This window comes from Pituophis catenifer, unplaced genomic scaffold (genome assembly GCF_029215685.1).
Source record: "Pituophis catenifer annectens isolate HBS135680 unplaced genomic scaffold, rPitCat1.0.hap2 SCAF_6, whole genome shotgun sequence".
Classification (NCBI taxonomy): domain Eukaryota; kingdom Metazoa; phylum Chordata; class Lepidosauria; order Squamata; family Colubridae; genus Pituophis; species Pituophis catenifer.
In genome coordinates, this window is record NW_027256886.1 from 21,247,671 (window position 1) to 21,271,177 (window position 23,507).

The following is a 23,507-nucleotide window of genomic DNA, read 5'->3' on the forward strand; positions in this document are numbered from 1 at the left end:
TGCAGCTTTGCTTCCATTTCAGAATGTAATGAATATTGTAACTGAAGAAAATCTTCAAGCAAAGCATGGATATCTTGGCTTACCACACAAATGGTTTACAGCAGAACAGCCTGAAGAAGGCCTACATTCATTTAAAATAGACACCATTTGATAATTTAAGCCAAGCCTTATCTCCCTCTCTCAAAATTGTCCTTCCATGGTTCCACTTCTGGTTTGCACCAGCATGAAGGTGAACTACTTAGCATTTTGGAGAGCAGGAAGGGATGGATCTTCAGTCTGATTGTAGGCTGCCAGGAAGACAACCTCCTTCCAAGCTTTTTTGCACTGAATCAAGTAGCATTACACCACTTCTCCAGCAGTGGAATTCATTCCATCAGATATGTCCTCCAGTCCAATTGGCTGTTGCATACTCTGGCAGGCACAATCTCTGCTCTCTGCCTTGGAAGGTCAATTATACGGGGCTGCTGCTTTCCTTGTCGTGAATAGCTGCAGCTCTTTCCCCCCACCCTTCGACTGGTTCACCAGTTGAACCCCAAAATCGCATCCATTTGATTTTTTAAATATTTAAATTTTTTATTTAGCTACTCAGCAGAGTGAAATGAATTGGAAAGAGCCCACTGCTTTTGTGAAACTCTGTAAGAATGGCATTAGCAATTTCTGGTTTTAATTCAACTCTTTTTCATATTGACAATTCATCTTATTTTTAGGAAAAGAGCCAACAAAAGTCACACAGATACTATTTAATCTAGTTTAATAAAATAGGATTCAGATTGATGAAATGTTATTTTAAGACCAAAATGCATTTTATGTATCCTGGAACATTTCTTAATGGCATAGAGGGACAAAAAGAAAAAGAAAAGAACAGATTATGTAAGCAAAAGTCAGAATTACACCGTGTTTTAGCAGACAAAAATCAAGTTTTAGGTTTTATTTACATCATGAATAGTAATATTTAATCACAGTTCATTAAGGACTACATTGCATTACATTTTAATCATCCAGCTGCTTTGTTTCAGAAATGCCAGAGATTTGACTTTAGTGTTTCCCTACCTAAAACTGCCCTTAGGATTATCAGTCAAGTTTCAGATATAGCAGTTTTCCCAAATTGGGTATCTTCCAGAAACGTTGAGCTTCCACTTCATATATTGCCCAACCTGCTATAGGAGAGTCTGACAGAGAAACCTCAAGATGTTAAGCAATTCTGCCTCAATCTTGAAGAAGCTCCCATCAAAACTATTCTTAAGACATTGATTTTATCTATATACCTCATGGCTTTGGCTACAGCACCAATGAAATGACCAAAATATAACAGAAGAATTGAAGTTGGCAAACTACTGTTAACATATGTAGTCTAAACAAATTAATACAAAGCATGCCACTTTAGATGTGCAACCAATAAGAACAGGAATGTTTTTCTTTCCAGCCAGAAAGTCAAAGAAAAATAATAAGCATCAATTCATGAAGTGACTGAAAGCAAAAGACCATGACTTTAAGACACCTAACAGCACCTCCTTCTTTCCTCAAACCAGAATTATAGCTTGTGAGCGTATGAACAAGAAACATCAATAGTGTTTTAATTATTAAATCCATGTTTTAATACTAAATATAAAAAAGGAAACATCAATTTTCCATGCAGCATTATTCTGATGATGCCATGTAATTTTCTAAATTTTCTAAAATAAAGTTATTGCTAGCCTACAATAATAAAATAAGTGATATTGGCTTGATACCAGACTTCATTTAGTATCTATTAATAATTTATTTATAATTTATAATTGTTTATTTAATAATAAATAATAATAAATGATCCCACAGAGAGAGAATGGAAAGTAAATTTTGTATCTTTTTTCCATAACAACATTTTGTGTTGTGTGTGAATTTCCCTAGCATGATTACTGTATAGATTTTAAAAACTAAAAAGTGATCTGGCTGAAAACTTTAAGATGTTCTTGAGAGGGCAATTATAGTAATCCGATTCATGGAGCAATACAGTAAATCTGTTGTGTATGGAATATAAATGAGCTATCTATGTGATGGCAGACATAAATAACGAAGGTGATGTAACACCAATTGGACAATGATCTTAACAATCATCAGAAATATTGTGTAGCGTAAGACATTCTGGACCTCAACAAGGACAGCACAAAATTAAAATTTATAAGGAAACCAAGTGATTATCACTTTGAATATTGTTTTTTCCATTCATGTCGGTGTTCAAAGATACTTGCTCACTGAGCAGTAATGGAACAATAAATCTTTGATTTGTATCATGAAGAATGTTTTCCAATTTGCTTCTTGCAGTGCACAATAGCCCAGACTTAGTAATTAGCTCTTAATTAATGCAGTTCCTAAACAGGATGAGCTATAGGTATTAGAGATGAGCAGGGGTCACAGTTGTTGCAAGTCAAACAGCCCATTAAGCTGAAGTATGCAAACATCACTTTTGTTACTGTAATAGATCTAGCTTAATGAAAATTATTCACCCCTCACAAAGGATTAACTAAAGTTTTTTGAAATTCAAGATGAGGTTGTACATGCCAGAGGAAAATCTGGTACTTGAATGCAGACAAGATTATATTTACAAGGAAAAAATATTTTGAGTGTTGAAATAATCATCTTCATACAAAAAAATAGAGGCTATGTTCAAATATCTATAACAATAGGCTTAATGGAGATTATATCTTTTAGATATATCTTTTAGAACAGGGATACCAAGGGTGTCAAAAAAGTCAAGATGGTGGATGAGTTTTGCTTCTTTTATACTGGGATGCACCTAAGAAGGGGATACGGCAAGTTCTTTTGTGAAACTTTTTTGATGGGCAGAATCTGAGTAGGGAGTAAGTGAAATTTTACCTTTTAGTTGTGTTAATTTCATGTCTCGCCACAATGGACAAAATTAAATTAATTTTTTAAAGGGCAAGGTTTCTTTCACAGTCATGACTACTTTTCTGACTTCCCCAGCAAATGCCCATGTTTTAAAACAAACAATTTTATAAAAAACAAAATAGAGTCTATTATGCAAACTTGCAGCCAGTCTTTTACAGACAGTGTAATACATGCAGAAGAGTAAAAAGTACTTGTAATGATAAAAGCTATATTTGAGCCATTTAAGACATTTTTAAATGCATCAGAGACAAATTCCTTGTGTGTATAATCACTCTTGGCCAAATAAAGTATCAATTCAACTGCAATTTCGTAAATTCAAGCTTAATTAGCAACCATGCAAACTAGTGTTTGCACTGCAGGCTTCAAAATAAAGGAAATGTATTTAGGGCAAGATGTGAATAGTTGCAACACAAATGTAGATTATTGGCATTTTTCCCTATCTACCAAAAGTAGCAGTTATTTGATATGGCCAAAATAAATTAACTTGGCATTTCTCATAATGCACAAATGGAAACACTTGTTGTGTTATCCAACTGGACTACAAGATTCTTTTTGTGTCAAACTCAACTACTAATCTTAAAATCAATGGCAACCACAGTGAGGGCTTATAAGAAGCATCAGAAAACTGATATACAAGTCCAGTTCCAGTCCTACATAACCAAGACAAGTTTCATACTAAAGGATCTGCTATTGTTGCAGTCTAGAACAATAAAGTGTTCTAAAACTAGAACACCAAGGTTGGTTTCTAAGTGAAGTATATAACCAATGATATTTGCTAGGGATAGGCATAAAAAAATAAAAAAGGCAGACAGACAGTGGAATTGAAACCCAGCCAAAACCTACTGTATGCAACATCCAACAGGGTGACAGCTTCCGTCTTGACTAACATCTCGACTTTTATTTCCCTGAGAATGTGCTGATTGTTAACCCTTACAGCTACAAAAACATCAATTTTATTACTGCAGTGAACTGTTAATTTTAATTATCCAACTCTCTTACATATTTTCCACAATTTGCTAAGAAAATATACTAACAAATAATTAGCTATTTCCACAGGAAATTTTCTGTAATGCATCTATGTGCAAAAAACAAAAATACCTAACCTTAGTGCTCTTTTAGTTAATTTGTATTTTTTATAAGGGCTTTTAAAGGTAATCCATCACCTGAAATATTTATGCAGTACCATCTTGAGCACTACCATGCTCATCGTACTGAAAAAAGCTGTAAAATAAGTTTACTAAAAGCTATGCATTTCATAGAAATAGTCTATTTCATTAATATCTATTACTTATCTTTCTTAGAGTGAAAGAAATGTAGAACACAAATAAAGTGTAGTTATTCTGAGGCATGGGTAGACAAACAGAGTGTACATCCGGTATGCAGTTATATTGCATAATTGTACACCAAATGGGAACTGTTCTTTAAGCTTAATGTTACAAACAGATGTGGATTCTAAGCCAAGCAGCAATCAGATAAAAATCCACAGACACCATTTTAAAAAATCCCTACTCATCCACTATAGCAGAGTTCAATGTAGGCTCTTTAAAGTCTTCCAAGACATCAGCTATTATTAATGTTTGCAGAAAACTACTAAATAGTGTTCTGTTGTTATTCTATATGTTGATCTCTGTTACAGAAGAGTGAGGTCTTGTGTTGATACAATTTCTTATTTTGTTTGTCCATGTCATGACACAATTCTGCTATTTCAACACACTTCTGTGCGCCAGTGCAGATAAGTGGCAAACACAGTTGGCTGGCAGCTGAAAAAAGTAAGAAAGAGCAAGATATCTCATCAGCAATTGTTTTCAAATTAAGCAACAGTGGTCAGGTTAAGACATGCATAATTTCAGCAAGAAGCTGACTTGCATGTGCAAACAGGCCCATAAGTACTTAGCATCATTGTCCCTGAAATTTGATGTTCTAATTATCTGATTATATATCAGATGTTTCTGATAAGGATCCTGGGCACTATAGCTCAGCAAATCTGAAGGCACTGTTTGCCTACTACAGTATACAGAAATAAAGTAAAATGCCTTTTTTCTGTTTGGTTTTGTTTTAACATTATTCTTATATTTGGCAGAAGATAAAAATAGCATATCCTTCTGCAGATGTTATATTACTAATATATTAGACTACTATTTAAATAAAAAAATACAATTTTGACTGCATATTTTTGGATGGATGGTCAAATTTTCACTAAGATTACAAGTGCAGACCAAGTTCAGAAAATATATTTGAAGGAAATAGTGACAAAATATTACTATACTGTTTCCAAGAAAACAATCTAGATGGACCAAAGTTAGTCACTAGGATTACGTTGATCCCAGGCCTGAGATCAAGGTATCTATGGAACCCCTGTCAAGTCTTTCATATTGGGGTGTGTTTTAGTTCAGACAGTCATCTGATTTTTAGTTGTGGTTTTTCTCATATTTGGCCATCAAGAGTCTTCTTGATGGAGTTGGGGTGGCCTTAACAAAACTCATAGGTAGGTAGGTAGGTAGGCAGGCAGGTAGATTAGGTAAAACAAATAGATTAGATAAGATAGATAAAATGGAGAGACAGGCAGATAAGATAGAATCTCTCTCTATTCAATCCTGATTTTCAAAATACAGTTGAGTAGCTCTACCATTTTGGCCAACTGGATTATTTTCCCCAAGGAACTTCATGGAAGTTGGAAGTTCTTTATGATGGGGAGAATATATTGACTAGTTTGCATGCAAATTATAAACAATGAAAACCAGTCTTTAGATGAGCTTGGTATTATTAAGTCTAGTGCTAATTTGACAAGAAAAGTCCTTTCTGGAGCAGCACTTATTGCAACACTTTTAAAATAAATATTTTGGTTATCAGTACCTGAGCACCTAATCTGCAGAGATACCTATTCCTCAAACTAAAGTCATTCTTGGGTTGTAATTTGGCTAAATCATCTTCATTCTGACGTCTGATTTTTTCCCGTCTTTTTGCTCTGCAAAAACAAAGGGAATGTTATTAATAGACGCATAGAAAGATGAGTATGTTAGATCTTCAGTGAATGTTATTCTTACATCAATGTATGGATGTACTGTTAGCTAAAGGAAGGGGAAAGTAAGTCAAACATGTTACCAGACAGTAAAGTCAAATACTCTCTTATCCAATATTTATTATTAAAGGTCAAAATGTAAGTGCAAAGTGCAAGTTTCAACATAGTCAACCAATGTTTAATCTCTGCCTGTAACAAAAAAAATTACCAGGAAACAGTTGTAATACAAAATAAAAAATAAAAACAGCAACTTTTAGAGAAGTAGCAGCTGCCCTTTTTTAAAACTAACATGGCTTTTGATCAGTAGGATGATGTTATTTCAATATTTTTTTAAAAAAAATCATACTAGGATTTCATTTACATTCTTTTGATCCTGTAACACGCACAATATTACAAAGTCAGGGTTCGCAAGGAGAATCATCACATTTTGTAACAAACAATCCCTTCAGAACACAAGCTGCTGAATACCAAGACATCATTAGCTCGCAGACAAACCACCCTTACACAAAACAAAAGGGTAGATATCACTGTTCATATGCCAATTAACTTCAGTGAGCTGAAGGAGCTGACTTCAAATGGAGTAAGTCTCTTCAACGATGTGGAGTATACATATATACAAAAAGTTTGCTCCGCTTGCAGTCCGGGTGCCTTGATAAAAGAGAGATGTTTGACACGCTGTATGTTCAGCATATGTAACTATGTTTTCCTGAGTGAACTACTTTTGAGTGCAACTTGAGGTCTATCACCTGAACATGTACATGTACTAGAATACTCTTCAACGGGATTGTTGTTGATCAAGTGCTGCCCAGTTCTGGAAGGAATTTCTATTCAGATTTCTTTTCTGCAAAACATATTGTAGCAAACATGTTATTGTAACTATGTGCTTATGAGTCCCTCAAAAATGCCATGGTGCAGGATTGAATATGTATGTATTAAGAAAGAGGTTGCTCTGAACTGAGGGTTCAGTTCTCAATTTTCTCCAGTCGCAATTGCTGGAAATCAGTAACAGTTCCCTGCTACATTAAAATGCAACTACCCAAAATTATTGTACACATCTCCAAAATAAGCTTAATGTGGCTTTAAAGAACAACTTCCCAAACCATATATGTGATACAGTTTTGCCCATTTTCCATCAGTTACTCATGATGACTCTTATCCTTCCCCTTCCCAAAAGAAAGAAAGAAAAAGATGTTAAGCATTTGCTCACCCTTGCTTTAATTAAAGAGGACACTTCTGATGTAAATCCTAGTATCAATGCCTTTTGGGTAATGGGTGGGTTTTACTTTAAAACTGCCAGAACAGCACAGTAATTTCTATTGTCTAAGCGATTCTGCATCACATACTATAGACTTATTTGGGTTTTACTATTATTATTTTTAAGACTGAGGTTGCCATTGGTCCCTGAAGAGTTGTCCAATGAATGTCCTTTAAGTTTCATATTCCATTTGACTACTCATACCACTATGGTAACCTTTTGGTAAATGGGCAAATCTTCACAACTGAAGAACTCAGTTTTTAAGATGTTAAAAAGAAAATGGGAAATTTGTCTTGGCTTGATCCGACAAGTGCTTCTAGAGTTTACAAATGCAATTCCCATCTTATCTGATGATCAGCTGTACTGGAAGAATAAGATATGGAGTTTTAATTTGAAACATCTGGAGAACATCAAGTTAGGGAACTGGTTACAAAGCTGTACATAAGTTTAAAAAAACTTCTAGCTGTGCATTGTAATTGGGAGTCAGGTGGCATAAACAAACAAACAACAAATGATTTTTTTTGCAGCAAAGCAAGAAAATCCAATGCTCTCAATTCAGCACAAATTATCATGCAGTCAGAAAGAAGAAAGATTAAAATGCAAGGATACAAAACTGCAGTTCTATACCTATATGTACCAGGCAAGTACTTCAGTTAACCACTGAAGAAATGACTTGGAACAAGACTGAATTTCATTGTAAGCCAGAATTTTTGCTGTTTCCAAAGTTTAATATATAAACTATACAAAAATACATTTTGAAATGTGTTTGAATATTAGTAGCTCGAGTTGGAAGTTAGGCTGTTGGTTTGAGCTCTGAGCTTGGCAATTTGGTTGCAAACAATGGGTTATAATTTTGTTATATAATTTTGTTTCGTTCTGTGAAAGAACTGCATCAACCACAATCCCAAAGGTAGCATTTAAAATAAACAAACAGGCCATCGGATCACATCTCAGTAACAAAAGCCAGCCACTCAAACTATCAAACAAGACAGACCATGACTCAAGCACCCAGATAAACAACTCTAATCCTAATCTGCATCAACACAGATGGTACTTAACTATATAGCCCAGCAACAAGAGCCAGCCAATCAAACAGTCCAAAATCAGACCATGACTCAGAAATATGCGAACAAACAACATTCAGACTAATTTGCATCTCATAAAAAGGTATTTAAAGATCTGTGTTCTGACAGAAGAGCACAACTCAAAATGCACTGACAATGTCTCCTTGAATGGTGATGAAACGTTTGCAACCAAATTGCCAAGCTTGCAGCTCAAACTAACAGCCAAAACACATTTTCTCAGGCATACAAATTCATCTCACAATACAATGAACATTTTGATCCTATTAAACCAAAATAGTACATATTTCAACCCTCAGATTCTTTGCATGTCAATTTTCAATCCAAGCATTTTTCTAATACCATTTATACCGTAGGAACACTACTACATACTTACTCAGCCATGGCTAGCCTCTGCAATTTTTCTCTCTTCTTTGCAGACCAGTTAAGGTCTCCTCCTATGAGAGAAACGATATACATATAATTTAATAGGGCATTGCTTTTACAAATATTTGCCATGTTTAATTCTCAAGAAACAGGTACTATAATACAAGTTTATGTTGGCCAGCTTTAGCAGCATAAAAATTTAGTAAATCTTTTTTACAAAACAAACAACTCCAATCTAAGGACGGTGAAGCTCATGGAATAAAAGTTGGTTAAATGTGCAAGATTTCAGAAATTATGTTTGGACTCCAAAAGAAGACACCACCAAATTTATGGCACTGCATTCCACAAAGGACTACCTTTCAAAACCACTAGAAACTGCAATTGGTCCAATACATGATGGCTTCCTTGCTATAATGAACATATGCATTGTTTATTTTATTGCATACCCGCCACTTGCTGAAAATAAATTTTGGGATGCAATTCAAAGTGCTGGTTTTAACATATCAAGGCCCTTATTAGGATTGCCTTCTCTGCTACAGTCAACACCCTCCCCTATGAATATATTATATTTACCAAAAGAAGTCAACACTCATAGAAACTGTACCTCCTTCACTCTACCAAAAGATGATCAAACAGAAAAATATATGTCTATTTCCACTGCAACCTAAGATAGTTCTACTTTGAAGTTTATTAATTAGGCTCAACTAGTCTTTCTTTCAACAAAACACAGTTGTATAAATGACCTTTGAAGTGAAACTGATTATACTTTTAGTAAAATTAAAAGAATTGCAATTTCAATATATTAGATTAAAAACCCCAGTACATTATGTATAATTTAAAAGAAAATATAAAACAATCAAGACTCAGAATCTTTACATTTTTACATTTAAACAATCAGCAAAGAATAGCTGATGTATTTTATTCTAAAAGAATGTGTCATTATTTCAAGGTAGTTACCATTTGTGCACATTGCTGATTCAAAGATGCAAGTGTCAATACAAGCTAAGAGGACAAAATGCTTACCTCTGAACAAATTCACAAAGTATAACGCGACTACAGCGATAAGGGCCACTGCAAGGCAAAAATAAGAAGTTACATAAAGGAAAATAATATATCATGAAAATTAGCCTTAATATGCAAAGCAAAAATAGCATGTGCACCATTTTCACATGAAGAGTACCAAAGTGTAAATATTTGATGCCACAGCTAAGAGCGAAGGGTTTTTTCCCCCCAGATGTGAGACTGAGGGCAATGTGAAACCCTGAAGATGCACTGAAAATTTCCATGATGACTGACACAGACTGGGAGTACAAATCAAATGTACTTCAAAAAGGAAAACAATGGCCCAAAACAAGCAAAGTTCACTGCCTAATATCCCACAAGGACTATCATATTTTTTCGTGTATAAGACGCTACTTTTTCTTTAAAATATTTACTTGAAAATGGAGGGGCATCTTATACACAGGAGGCCAAGAGGGTGTCACCCATCCCTGTCCTCCAGCTCTGCCGGACGAGCCTCTACCTTATATGCAGCTCTATCATTCCTCTCTATTGTAGTTGTTTCCTGTATCACATTGCCACTCTAGTTTTCATCTCTATTGTTCCTGTGATGCATTTCCTGTTCTTGTATTACTCACTCTCTAATAAGATGGCTTCTGACAATGATGGCTTGCAGTGTGCTTACTTACTCTACATGAAACATGGGGGTGTCCTATACATGGGGGTGTCTTATAGATGAAAAAATATGGTAAATCGCATGAAAACTACATCTTTGTCAAAACAAACAAACAAAGAAGGACAGAGTTTTGTAACAACACAAGAGTTTTCTCAGAATATTTTATTCCAGTTTATAAAATGCTATTTTAAAGTTATTTTAAAGAAAAAAGGGAGGGGACTTCCTTTTTATTTGAAAAAATGAGAAGGATGAGAAGAACATGCATTAAATCAGAATTTGTCTTGCAAGCTATTTCTAAAACTATTTCACAAACTACCGATGTTGTATAACTTCTTTATATACAACATCAGTATATGCCTTTCATAGGGCTTTATACTTACAACACAAACAGGAACTGAAGAAAATTTCTAGGAAGAAATATCCTCGGGAATCTAGTATCATCCCAGCAGCAATAGCAATGATCGCAAGACCCAAATTCTGGATTGACTGCATGCTAGAAAACAGAAAGAACATTCCATAATCCCCACTTAATTTCCAATCAGCACAAAGAAGCAAATTTAGAAAGCTGTCTGTTTTTATAAACATCTTGCTGGCCAACAAAAATTGTACTTGTGTATTAAAATCTAAAATATATACAACTATCACTTAAAAGGAAGAGTGAAGTAAAAAGAAACCACATATTTACAGACAAGATAGTCTCACCTGCTGTTGTGGAAAGAAGAATAACCTTGTAGAACAGAAAGAAGAGTTGCAACCAAGATAATGGTCAGGAGAACCGTCCCTAGTTCTCACAAAGATAAAGGGAGGTGGGTGTACAGAAACTTGCAAGATTGATGTTGGCCCTTCTATAGAGGTTACTAGTGAACCAAACTGATGAATTCTATTTTTATTATAAGGTTATAGTAAGAAATCTGCCTGCGCTTCCTCCTCCCTTCCTCCCTTTATCTTCAGGAAAACTAGGAAGGGTCCCGTCTGATACATTTTTTTTTCCAGTTTTCTTCCAGATCCTGGAAGAAAGGCTTCAAAAGTCATATATTAGTCAATTTCCTAAAACAGTAGGCCCATTTTTCAGATTCACAGAAATATCAACAAAAATAGGCTGTTTAATCAAAGAGAAATGCTGTGTTCTTATAAGACCCAGATCTCTTATGAAATCTTCTTCTGAAGCATTTTTTTAAGCTTGAACATGAACAAAACTTTTACAATCTCAGGCAACAATGTATTGAAAGCTGTTCGAGGTCAATGAGGCCCACAAGTGGGGATATGTAGTACATAAAAGATCCAGGCATCTGCCCTTGCCAGTCAACACTCATGTCTCTGTCAGACATTTAATGTTGGAGAAATGAGCACCATTCTGAGAAGTCACCTGGAGAGAAAGAATGGATTTGGAGTAATATCTGACATGTGTACACATTGGTCAGATGTGCCTGCGTGCAATCCATTTATTTTTTGGCTTGTTACACTTCAATCTGGTCACGTTGGGAGCAACACACTTTCAATCAATTATGGAAGTCAGCAAAAAAAGCCTAAACACAGATTTTAAATCAGACCTAGAATATCTTAATCAAAGAGAATTTCCACTACTCAGAGCTGTATCCAAGTACAGAAGCACCCTTAGTTTGGGACATTTGCATTAAAAAAAAAAATCCTAGGTAACTAAACGGTAATCTGCTAAGCATGTAGAATAGTCAAACACTGAGTTACAAATAAAATGGCAGGGGATTATACAACAGTTATGATCAGAAGTTTAAAGATGAAGTGCAATAAGATCCAAAAATCTGTTACTTACAATCCATAAGCAGTTCCCAGCTGGTGTTCTGGTACAACAAAAGCAACCATGGGCCATAAGGCACAGGCAAGTAAGGAATAAGCAACTCCAAGCAAACACTGTTAAGGGGAAAATAAAGCATTTAAACTAGGCATTAAGAGTGAGCTAGCCAACATTCCTGAGGGTCAAAATTGTATGGGGTTAATAAATGTCATTCCTCTATTCTGTTTCCCGGTTGTAAAGCTGCTTCATTTGTTTATTCGGCAGTTAAATAGCAACCAAGTACAGCTGGTGAGCTAAATAATGCAACAGCCAATGGTATCTAAAATCATTAGATACACCATTATCACTAACAACAGTTATCTAGATTGGCAGTATCACATGTATAGGGGAAATGAAGCCCTCCAGATCTTATGGACTGGAACTCTCGTTATCACACCCTGGCCGAATTGTCTAGGTTTGACGGACAGTTCAGCAACATTTGGAACACCATGTTTTGCCAATGCTATAGAAAGCTTGGCATCTGGATTGTAGATTTAGGAGGAAGGTGGTCAGAATTTTTGAACAATATTATTAAACTGTGCTCCCACAAGTTTGCTGGAAGCCAACTCATCCAGCTAGCATAGCCTTTTAGCACTTAGCACTTAAGACTTATATACCGCTTCATAGTGCTTTACAGCCCTCTCTAAGCGAGTCAGCATATTGTCCCCAATAATCTGGATCCTCATTTTATCAACCTTGGAAGTATGGAAGGCTGAGTCAACCCTGAGCAGGTCATAATTGAACTTCTGGCAGTGGGTCTGCCATCCTGCATTCTAACCACTGCACCACCATGGTTCTTATGTTTGGAGATTATGGGAGTCCAAATGCACAGGGATAAATTCAAGGACAAAGTACGTTATAGATTTTGGCTTTATTTAAGAAAAATAAACCTGAATGAAATACCTACCATTGCTATCCAAGGATTCCAGAAAGTAAAGGCCAACATAATGTGAGAGGTTAAAGTTCCCACCACTGCACATATAACCCATGTGATGTTCCTTCCAACTTTATCTACTAGAATTCCAAAGATAGGGGACATTGGGGCTGATATAACATACACAATGCTGAAATGGAAAACAGAAAAGTCATGTGAATGCAATGAGATCAATTATCCCATTACAGAATAATTCTTCTTTCCTTCACCATCCTTCCCCCACCCCCACCCCCCGAGAAGCGTTTGGACTATTCATGACCTGATATATTGAGATATACAATGATTCCTATCAGAAAACTCACAAAACTCTGAAGATTTTTTTTTACGGCTAAAACTAACTTAGAGCATATAGCACAATAATAAAGAAATTTTGCACTTCCTTTCATGATCTTATTTCAAGGAAGACATTAAAGATTTTTGGGGAAGCACAAGCTTGAAGTAGACCGCTCTCAGGGAAGTAATGGTTAATGCAACAACAAAGCAACTTAAAATTAATAACACTGACCTGTTAATTGCACTTGCTATTTGAGAAGAAAGTTTGAATTTCTCAATGAAGAAAACTCTGTAAAACAACAATGATACTTTTGTAGTTTCTGTATCAGCTTAGGCTGTAAGTAAACCGCATATCTAGCAACAGATTAACATTACTGTGGACTAGTGACAAATCATAAAAACATTCTTGACTTTAATAAATTATTCTGCATTGTATATAAACACCCATTGATGTCTTCTAGAGAAGGAAGCAATATGTGTAGCATATATGACTGTTGAGTATTGAGTGGGAAATCAGGGAGTCGTAGTCACTCTAGATAGAATGTATAAAAATAACTGTAAGCAACACTGTTGGACAAGCAGTCACATTACAGATAGTCTTTATCTAGTGAGCACAATTGTGCCAGGAAACTGAGTCATTAAGTGAAGCAGTTACTAGGTGAAACCGCAACTGTGCTTTTGATCTTAAAACGATGCTGGAATTTCAGATCTGGTTATAAGTCTCCTTTCTCTGGAAGGTCATAACTTCAACCAGTCATAAGTAAAGGACTACTTGAACTGCTATCCACATTAGGTAAAGGCATCATCTTCCTACCTGTCTACTATCATGAGGCCCATCTGTTACATTCAATGTAAAAAGGACAAAATGCAGGCATATCTATATAGGAAATATTTGGATAAGTAAAATCGAATCAGAATCTCCAGGTGTTTCTTCAATTCCCCTAATCCTCTACAAGCACAAGCAAAGCCATAATTTAGTTTCAAAGTCAAAAGCATTTCCTTGTTTGCCTTTCATATTGTTTTATATTTTTTCTGTTCTGTTTAAAGGCAAACACATTTTAAAAAGCAAAAACCGCATTTAAATACACACAAACATATTTAAAAGTCCGATAGAAATATAATAAAATATAAGCCAAATAAATCTGATTTCTTAATAATCATGCACTTACTTTCCAAGTCCAATGAAAGGGAAGACAGCCACATAATAACAAACACAGATTAAAAATATGAGCCATAACGATAATGGGAAGTCTTTCACATCAGTTATTTTTATCACTTCACCTTGAGAAAAAAAGAAAAGAAATGCCAGTGTTAGCTGTGCAAAACTGTCTAATAAGAGATTATTTCAAATAAATGTTTTAACTCTCCATTTCTTTAAACTAACAGACCTCAGCTAGTCTGCACCATTAAAAATATAATACATCCTTGACAGGTATGTAAAAAGTCAATTTCAAAGAATTATGAACACACTGGGTAATTATGACAGTTGTAGAATAAGGAAGATTCATATACATATATTATATCGAAGAAAAGAGGTCACAGATTCTTCATGTTATCAGCAAAAAACTCCACAGCAAGGGAAGAAAAATTGTTTAATTTCTCAACCAGAGTAAATTCTGTTACTCAAACAACACTTTATGGCCAAGATAAGCGAAGTGAACCATTAGTTCAAAAACTTGACTCCTATTCTGTTTACGCATACTTAGAGGAGAGAGGCCAATGAACAAGACCAACATACCAGTTTTCCCTTGTTCTTTGCAAAGAATTTTCTCTGCTCTTTTGTCCAGGTAAGCAAGAATAAGAGCACAAACTAGTGAAAAGATACATGTGATGCCACCTGCAATTAATAGAACAGAAAGCAAACTAAGATTTATGCCATAAATGAACATAAAATTGCTTTACAATTCTACACATTATAATATAAAGTGTATAAAGTATGTATACAGTATAAAGGAATGTGGGGAAAGTATCTACAAATGGCTTTATCAAACCAATTGCTTAAAACATTAACATTGTATCACAACGATATTTCAAACAAAGCACTGAAAATAAAGAGCCAGGTATAAATTGCATGGCAGATAATTTTTCAGCCAGGAATCACACTAAGTCTTAAGTGGCTTATTGGGGGCAAGAGTACGAAGAACAATGGGGCAAAGGAAATGGGCTGAGTCAGTATCAAATCAGAATGTGGTTCCATTTAAATTAATGTGCAAAGCATTCAATCGCCATTTTTAAAATAATGTTCTGCTTTTATCACATGAAGCATTACAATATAGTGGCAATATCTGGAGGGGATGTCAGAGCTAGAGTGAAGGCTTTTGAAGCCTTCATGCAAATGCTAAGTCTTCAAAGTAGAAATCCATAAGTGATGAAAGTGGTAACTCCTGCAATGCATGCTGCTCGGGGAATTCTGGGAATTGAAGTCTACAGTTTGAAGTTTAAAACAGCCAAGGTTAAGAAACATTACAATCTGCATAAAAGACAAGCTTGATAAAAATGAAAATAGATAGTTTAACAACAGATTTTTAATTCCTGAAATAAAAAAATACATTACAGTAAAAATATTTACTAACCTATCAAGAGTGCTATGCCCAGAGTTGTGTGACCTGTAGAACCAAATAGATCTTGAACTTTCCAGTACACCCATCCCATAATATTCATATTCACAGTGCTCCCCTATGAAGGGATAATCATAATTAATTAAGCCATATTAATTTATTTTCCTTCATTGTATCAAAAAGCAGCAAGCCCGTAAGAATCTTTGTAAATAGCAATAGGACTTAGACTTATATACCGCTTTACAGTGCTTTACAGCCCTCTTTAAGCGATTTACAGAGTCAGCATATTGCCCCCAACAATTTGGGTCCTCATTTTACCCACCTCAGAAGGATGGAAGGCTGAGTCAACCTTGAGCCTGGTGAGATTTGAACTACCAAATTGCAGTCAGCTGGCAGTCAGCAGAAGTAGCTGCAGTATTGCACTCTAATTACTGCAGCACTGTGGCTCAAATTAAATAGCGTTTAATTTGAATCTTCTATATAGATAATCAGAAAAGAGTCTATCTTTTTTTTCCTTCCGATCAACAAGAAATGTTCTATATTCTACATATTTCACTTCAAGATTTACAAAGCACATATCTAATTAATATACTACATTGGTTCCAGGAACTTAAGGCTGTATATGTATTTTTTCTTACAATAATGATGTGGAATAATTTGGGCTGAGAACGTAGGGCTGGTCCAAGATTATCAAAGCTGTGAATAGATTTGAACCTGGCACTCCATTACTAGTCTAACATTTTAACTATCATTCTACAGTGGTTCCTATCTTTGGTCATTCTTTTATTACCTAAATTCCAAATGTAACTGTCTTAGTACAGTGTGCACTGTACACATTTTTAGGGAATCTTTGAAAAAACACTTCTTAGAACTGGCAGTGGAACTCAAGGGGAACAGGTAAAATTTCACCCATTTAGAGATACCATTTTGATCTGATGCTTGGAATACTCAGCAATAATATATATTCCTCTAAGCCAGGGTTGTCAAACTCACGGCATCATCACGTGACGTATTGTGACTTTTTCCCCTTCGTTAAACCAGGCGTGGCCAGCGTGTGACGCATCTGGCCTGTGGGCTGCAAGTTTGACACCCCTGCTCTATGCCATCAACAGGCAACCTGCTTCCTCTTCCCCTGTAATTTGGATTATGTCACCCATAAACCTCAGTCAACATCAGCTATCTGAGATAATCTGCTAGCAATCGGGCTGCATTTAAATGCACCACTGTTTATGTTGTTCATATGATTTAGAGTTACTTTAAGTGCACACAATGATTGTGCACATGTACCTTTTTTATTAATAGTATAACAAAATCCTTGCAATAATCAGACTCTAACTTTTCAGTTACCATTTGATGTCTCCAAATGTCTGCAAACATTCCCTCCAAGTAAGGGGAAAGGAGAAAAGATGACCGTACAAAGTCAAATTTTACTGCTGTTCCTCAGTTTAACTGAATTATCAGGTTTAACTGTTTAGAAGTTTTAATGAAACAATATTTGTAACTAATCAAATGCCTTTTTAAAAATGCCTGAATCAACTTCACCTCATCCACAGACATGGGAACATAGACTAACCTATACATGTGTAGCAATTATTATATTAAATATATTATATTTAAAAAAACCTGGGTGTTTAGACTTACAATTCTAGCCATGCTGAGTTGCAGACCAAAAACAAGATTTAATTCTTTTCCTTTAAACCAACTCACAGCATAGGTATTCTGTGCCACTGCTAAGGATTCACCACCAATCCTAAATGAAAGACGTTCATGAATATGAATATTTGAAGCCAAACACATGAAGAAACCCACACTATAAACTATACAATTTACAATCCATGCTGATTTGCAAATAACTTTAAAATAAAATTAAAATAATGTAATGCTTTCTGCAAACCATTTCTGATTTTAAATACATAGCCTTCACTGGATTCTTTATTTTTAAAATGAAATACAGCAAATATTTAGACACAATGTCCAAACTTACCCAAATACAAATCTGCCAAATTCCATCAGCCAAAAAGCATTACATATTGCTCCCAAAGCAAAAATTACCTGTAAGAGGAAGATGCATGTCTTTTCAGTTAATTATAGAAATTATATCACAGGCATGTATTTCAACTCTATATTTAAATAAATCAGATTAATAAGATTTCACAGTTTTGGAATAATTATGAATTTATTTTTCTGCATAAATCTGCCATCTGTTTCACTTACTTGTCCCACACAGACGAAACAGCTGAATATTATTGTACCCCACCTGTAAAGGAGTTTGAATAATTTAAAGTCAGCATTGTAATTGGGAACCACCACCATACTATTTACCACAAATGAGGCAAAATTATCCTTTAGAAGTGAATGAACTAGATTGAAGAATCTTTTCTCTCTTCTGGATGTAATTATCTGAAAACTAACCTTTATTTACCCAAGAGTACCATCAATAATCATAAAAGTAGATCAAATGTATATTCCACTTTTCTTCCATTCAGCCACTATGACACACTGATTTCGGGGGGAAAATAATGCTCCCAACAAGGAGAGCCACATGAAAATCCAATAGAGGAAATAGAAGGTTGACTTTTGAGGAGAAAAAAAAATGGAAAATTAGGGCACCTGGGACTAAAGTAGGGTGATAAAGAAAAAAGACACAAAAAACTATTTAATTGGCTGGATGTTCCCTCTCTTGGTTCATATTGAGCACAATTGCAGGATCTAACTGTAATAAGCAACACAGTAAGCTATTTCGAGATATCCTCAAAGAAAAAAGTGAATTCATAATCCATAAAATTCAAACGAGAAAACTAAGATTCTACTATTGTCAGGGTTCCAAGCCATTTTTTGCATTGGACTTTCAGGCCTGCCAACTATTAACATGAATGTATTTGCATATCATCTTATGTTACAATTCTGAGACTACATGGCCGGCCAACTAATTTGGGGGAAGTAATAAAATAGAATGATAGAGCCCTAATAATAAAAGTCTACTTTCAAGTGGTAAACAATTCACCTGTGACTTCTTGCAAAATTATTAGAAGAGCTTGGACTTCCATGCAAGCACAGAATTCAAAATGTACAAAATGCATAAATTCAAGAACAGAATGCTCCAGAAATGCCTGGAAGATTCAAATTCCCCTTTGGAGCAAGCAGTTCTAAGCACAATTTCCAAGTCTCTGGAAGTAACCATCCAAACCAGAAATGGGTTGAGAGCTTCTGGATATGGTATTTTATTATGTATTCTAGAACAGATCACCCAGACCCTGAAAAGATTTGGCATGATCTGGAGGGAAAAAGAAAGATCCAACATTTCTCAACTGCTTCCTTTCTAAAACCACGAGTTTTGCATATACTCTCTATTAATTAAAGGACACTCATCTGTTTTTCAGCCCAAAACAGCCCAAAAAGTGTCATATTAATTTTAATGAGTGGATTCCTACCAGGATTTTTTGAAGCACACATAACCCTAGCAAATAAGGCAAGTAAGGAAATGCTAACATTTGTCTACTAAGCATATTAATAAGTACAGCTCATATTCATTCAGCCATTTGGGAAAAATATATAAAATGGATCTAGCAATTATCTTCAAGAAAAAATGGTCATAATTACCTTATTCCAAATACTCTGTCTATCAAAAAGCCTCCAAAAAAACATAGAAACACATTAGGCCAGGAATACCAGGCATACAACGCCATGAATTCAGCTGTGTTTACTTTCATATCCTAAATGGAAGAGAACACAATCTTTATGCATTGCTTTAATTTTAAAACTTTCTTACAGAATAATCCATAATCCATCCAACGCAATATGGCATTGCGATATCAAGTCATTCGTCTAAAAATTGCTGTCTTGCTACAAAGAAAGATTAACACTGGTATCAGAAATAAAAGATGCAAATATTGTTTACATAAATAAAAATATACAGCTTTAAAAAAACCTAGTAATCAGTTAGGAACTAAGAAGTTCTACATATGGATCTTTCAGGATCTGGAAAGAAATTATTTTTCTATTCAATGTTCTTGTACAAAACAAGCCTTATTTTTTGACAACCTTGCATACTTTAGATTTTGTATTTATCTCCCATTTTGCTTCAGAGAATGATGCATTTATCATCAAAACAACTACAATGAACAGCCTTGCAGCTGAGTTTTAATTTTCCCATTTCTTTTCTTCACATTAGAAAAGCTAGTGGTTACCGGTATATACCAGAGAGGGTACTCCCTTATACTTTAAGATAAAACAAATAAAAAATGCCTGAATTGGGGGAAGGCGTTTCCTCCTGGAGGAAAAAATAGGTATTCTTAAACCATTCTGATTATTGATAATTGATGCTCAACTGCTTTAAGAGACAACCTCTAATCTATTTGTCCTTTAGCACAATCAATATCCTGATTCTTCAGAAAAACAATTATATTTCATTATATTTTAACTAAGTTTTCATTATCTGATGCTCATTTGGAATCATTTCTGGTTGTTAAAACATAAAGAACATTTCCTTGCTATAATGGAAGAAAACGGATGCATCAAAGATTTAAGTAGAAAAAATAGTGAAATTCAGCATATTTTGCTCTTCACTCACCCTCTGAACTTGAGTCTGCAGAGCTGCTGGGTTGTCATAGCAAAAATAGCTGCCTAGGGAAGAACAGAGCAGACAACTTATTTTTAAAAAAAAACATTCTGAAAACGTTTGTGTCAATAACCTATGCAGATTATTTGGAATCCACACACAAAAAAATCACTATCAAAAGAAGAGAAAAAATATTTAATTAATAAATGTGTATCAACTCCACCCTCTTCATTTGTCCAGGATGAAAAAAGGGAATCAAAGCTAAAGGAGACCTGGTTAATTTCCAAGTGATGCCAATATCTCCAATCCCAGGATCAACAGCAAATAGCAACTTTCCAATCATGCCAATTAATAAAAAAAAAAAAAAATAACCATGAATGCCCTTCTCCTCCTAGCCAAAACTCATGGAAGGGATTGCGATCAATGACTAAAGTTTGCTTTCTCCCATTATTCTCCTTTCGTTTTCTGTCTTCACTGATCCTTTTCAGAAGGAAGGGAAACAGCCCAGGCAGGCAAAGCATAGCCCACGTCTAGCGCTGCCTTGCAATAATTTAGAGCAAAAAGGGAGCGGCAAAAATCGAGACTGTCTAGTGTGCATCCGTGACACACTTTCTTTACACCCTCACTCAAGGACTATTCTTAAGGCGAAACTTTATTCCGCTCCCCGGACACAGCCCCTATTCAACCAGGAAGACAGAGACCACCGACCGAAGCCCAGGAAGCACATGAACGCCAGCACCAGCAGCCTGTGGGCCAGCCGCTGAGGGTCGCACAACGCCGGCAAGGGCTTGCGCTCAGGGTCGCCATGGTCCTTGGGCAGCGAATCCTCATCCAGCAACGCCCGTTCCTCTTCCTCCATCAACGCCATCTTGGACAACCCGTCGCCAGCCGCCGCCAGCCAAACCCGAGGGAATCACGTGAGCCCCCGTCACATGACGTGACCACGCCTGGCTGGTCACGTGTGTCTCAGCACGGTACGCAGAAAGGGAAGGCCCGGCTTTGAGGTGGGAGTGGCTTAAAATGTCAAGCGTTGTGGGCCGAGCCTATGATCCCAAAAGGGGTGGTGGGGGGGATTTCTTGTAGATCAGACAGGAACCTCCGAATTGGACAACTTTTAAGACTTGAGAACTTCAACTCCCAGAATTCCTCTTTTGGCGGTCAACATTGGGGTTTTTTAGAATAGAATAGAATAGAATAGAATAGAATAGAATAGAATAGAATAGAATAGAATAGAATAGAATAGAATTCTTTATGCAGGGATGGGCAACTGTGGCCCTTTTACAACCTGTGGACTTCAACTCCCAGAATTCCTGAGCCAGCCAAGCGGGCCACAGTTGCCCATCCCTGCCCAAGTGTGATTGGACACACAAGGAATTTGTCTTCTGTGCATATGCTCTTATAATATAATATTATAATATTATAATAATATAATTAATATAATATAATAAATTATATAAGAGTATATGCATATACTCTTATTGTTGAAAATAAAGTTCCTATCTGACCCCTATCTTAATGTCTTTTCTAAGTCAAGGGCATTCTATAAACTTTTAATATAGAGTTAGACAAATTTGTTTGTTTGTTTCATACATATTTTCGTAACACTTTTCCTGAAAGTGCAGAGTTGCTTTTTTTCTGGATCAACCAAATCAGCCTGATAGTTGCTTGAGCCTGCTGTGGACTGAGAGAGTGAGGGGCTCAGGTGGCTTTCATGCCTAAGGCAGTCTTCTCGTTTCTTGCTTGGTGACTTAACTGCTAGACCAGGGAGTTCCAAACTTGGCAACTTTAAGACTTGTGGACTTCAGGCACAAGTTTTAAAGTTGCCAAGTTTGGAGATTCCAGTATTAAACCAAACTGATTCTTATTTGGATTAGGGTGGATGTCAAGCTTCTGGGGTTGCTGTTTTTCTGATGTGTTGGATTTATTTTGCCCAAATGTACATGTTTCCTTTCTTCGTGTTATTGTCTTATTATAATATAAGCCACATAGAGCCCTGGTGGCGTAGTGGTTAGAATGCAGGATTGCAGACTAATTCAGTTCAGTGCCAGGAGTTCGATTCTGACCTGCTCAAGGTTGACTCAGCCTTTCAAATGAGGACCCAGATTATTGGGGACAATATGCTGACTCTGTAAACTGCTTAGAGAGGGCTGTAAAGCACAGTGAAGCTGTATATAAGTCTAAGTGCTATTGCTATTGCTATCTAGGAATCAGATAATAACATTAATTAAAATTGCTTTGTTCAACGTGCCTATTAGAAAAGGGTAGAGAAACAACAAATTGGCTAACAACAATTTCAGTGTAATCTTTATATAGGCACCAGAGACAATAAATAATCTGCCATTTGGATGGGAAGAACGTTTTTAGTTTTTGCTTTTCTTTTTTTGGTCAGGGGGTTTTCAGACTTTGTGTTAGTAGATTATGCTATGTATCATCTATTTGTGAGAAATGATAACAAACATTTTAGTAGATGGAGGTTAAAAAAAAAAAAACAACCCAGGAAATCTGGTAGCATCTTTTCCAATTAACACATCTTTTTCCAAGATGTAACACGGTTTTGTTAGCTGCAGCTCATTTGGTTAAAAGATTTTAGCACAAGGTGGCACTCTAGAGCTATCCCTGGTGAACTGCTTAAAGGAAAGCTGGAGGATCTGTTGCATGTTTATACGTAAATGAAATATTATAATATTAAAAGTATTAAATCTCTTCTGAAATATCCAATCTAGTCACTTGAATTTAAAATACTCAGCTAGCAAGCTCTTGCTGGATAAGTAGTCTTTCCTATCTATTAGTTTGGAAATTATAGCTAATGCAACCTTGGAGTTATTAATTAATTTGTATATTATATTATATTCCATTCTGTGGATGGCTTGGGTGCAACCGGTATGGCATCTACGGGTGCCAGTCTGCCTATTAGATTCTACTTTGGTGCTTGCCAGGAGCCCTACTCAAACTGATATTTAGAAATATTTAACAAAACAAAAATAGGGGGGGGAATGCTGTAAAGTAACAGCATCAAGCATACATTTTTTTAATAAGAAAACTGCAGGACCCCCTAAAAATTATAAATCCATTCTTATCTACTGTAAATGTG

At 35.7% G+C, this 23,507-nt stretch overlaps 1 protein-coding gene across 3 annotated transcripts; it reads right to left on the minus strand.

Moving 5' to 3' along the window:
- Positions 1 to 4,236: 4,236 nt before the first annotated feature.
- On the minus strand, positions 4,237 to 21,321 carry MFSD1 (major facilitator superfamily domain containing 1). 3 transcript variants are annotated; one of them, XM_070945046.1, is made up of 17 exons: positions 21,125 to 21,321; positions 20,429 to 20,481; positions 19,459 to 19,571; positions 18,073 to 18,115; positions 17,843 to 17,910; positions 17,500 to 17,608; positions 15,874 to 15,976; positions 15,039 to 15,137; positions 14,470 to 14,581; positions 13,533 to 13,589; positions 13,001 to 13,157; positions 12,073 to 12,170; positions 10,664 to 10,776; positions 9,632 to 9,679; positions 8,619 to 8,679; positions 5,740 to 5,851; positions 4,237 to 4,646 (listed from the first exon to the last, which is right to left on the minus strand). In XM_070945046.1, the coding sequence occupies exons 1-17, from the start codon at positions 21,282 to 21,284 to the stop codon at positions 4,587 to 4,589; spliced, it is 1,566 nt and encodes a 521-aa protein (XP_070801147.1). In that variant the 5' UTR covers positions 21,285 to 21,321; the 3' UTR covers positions 4,237 to 4,586. The 3 variants fall into 3 exon arrangements, with proteins under 3 accessions (XP_070801147.1, XP_070801149.1, XP_070801148.1); XM_070945048.1 differs by lacking the exon at positions 4,237 to 4,646 and having other exon boundaries at positions 5,839 to 5,851; positions 8,615 to 8,679; XM_070945047.1 differs by lacking the exons at positions 4,237 to 4,646; positions 5,740 to 5,851 and adding an exon at positions 5,970 to 6,746.
- Positions 21,322 to 23,507: the final 2,186 nt, after the last annotated feature.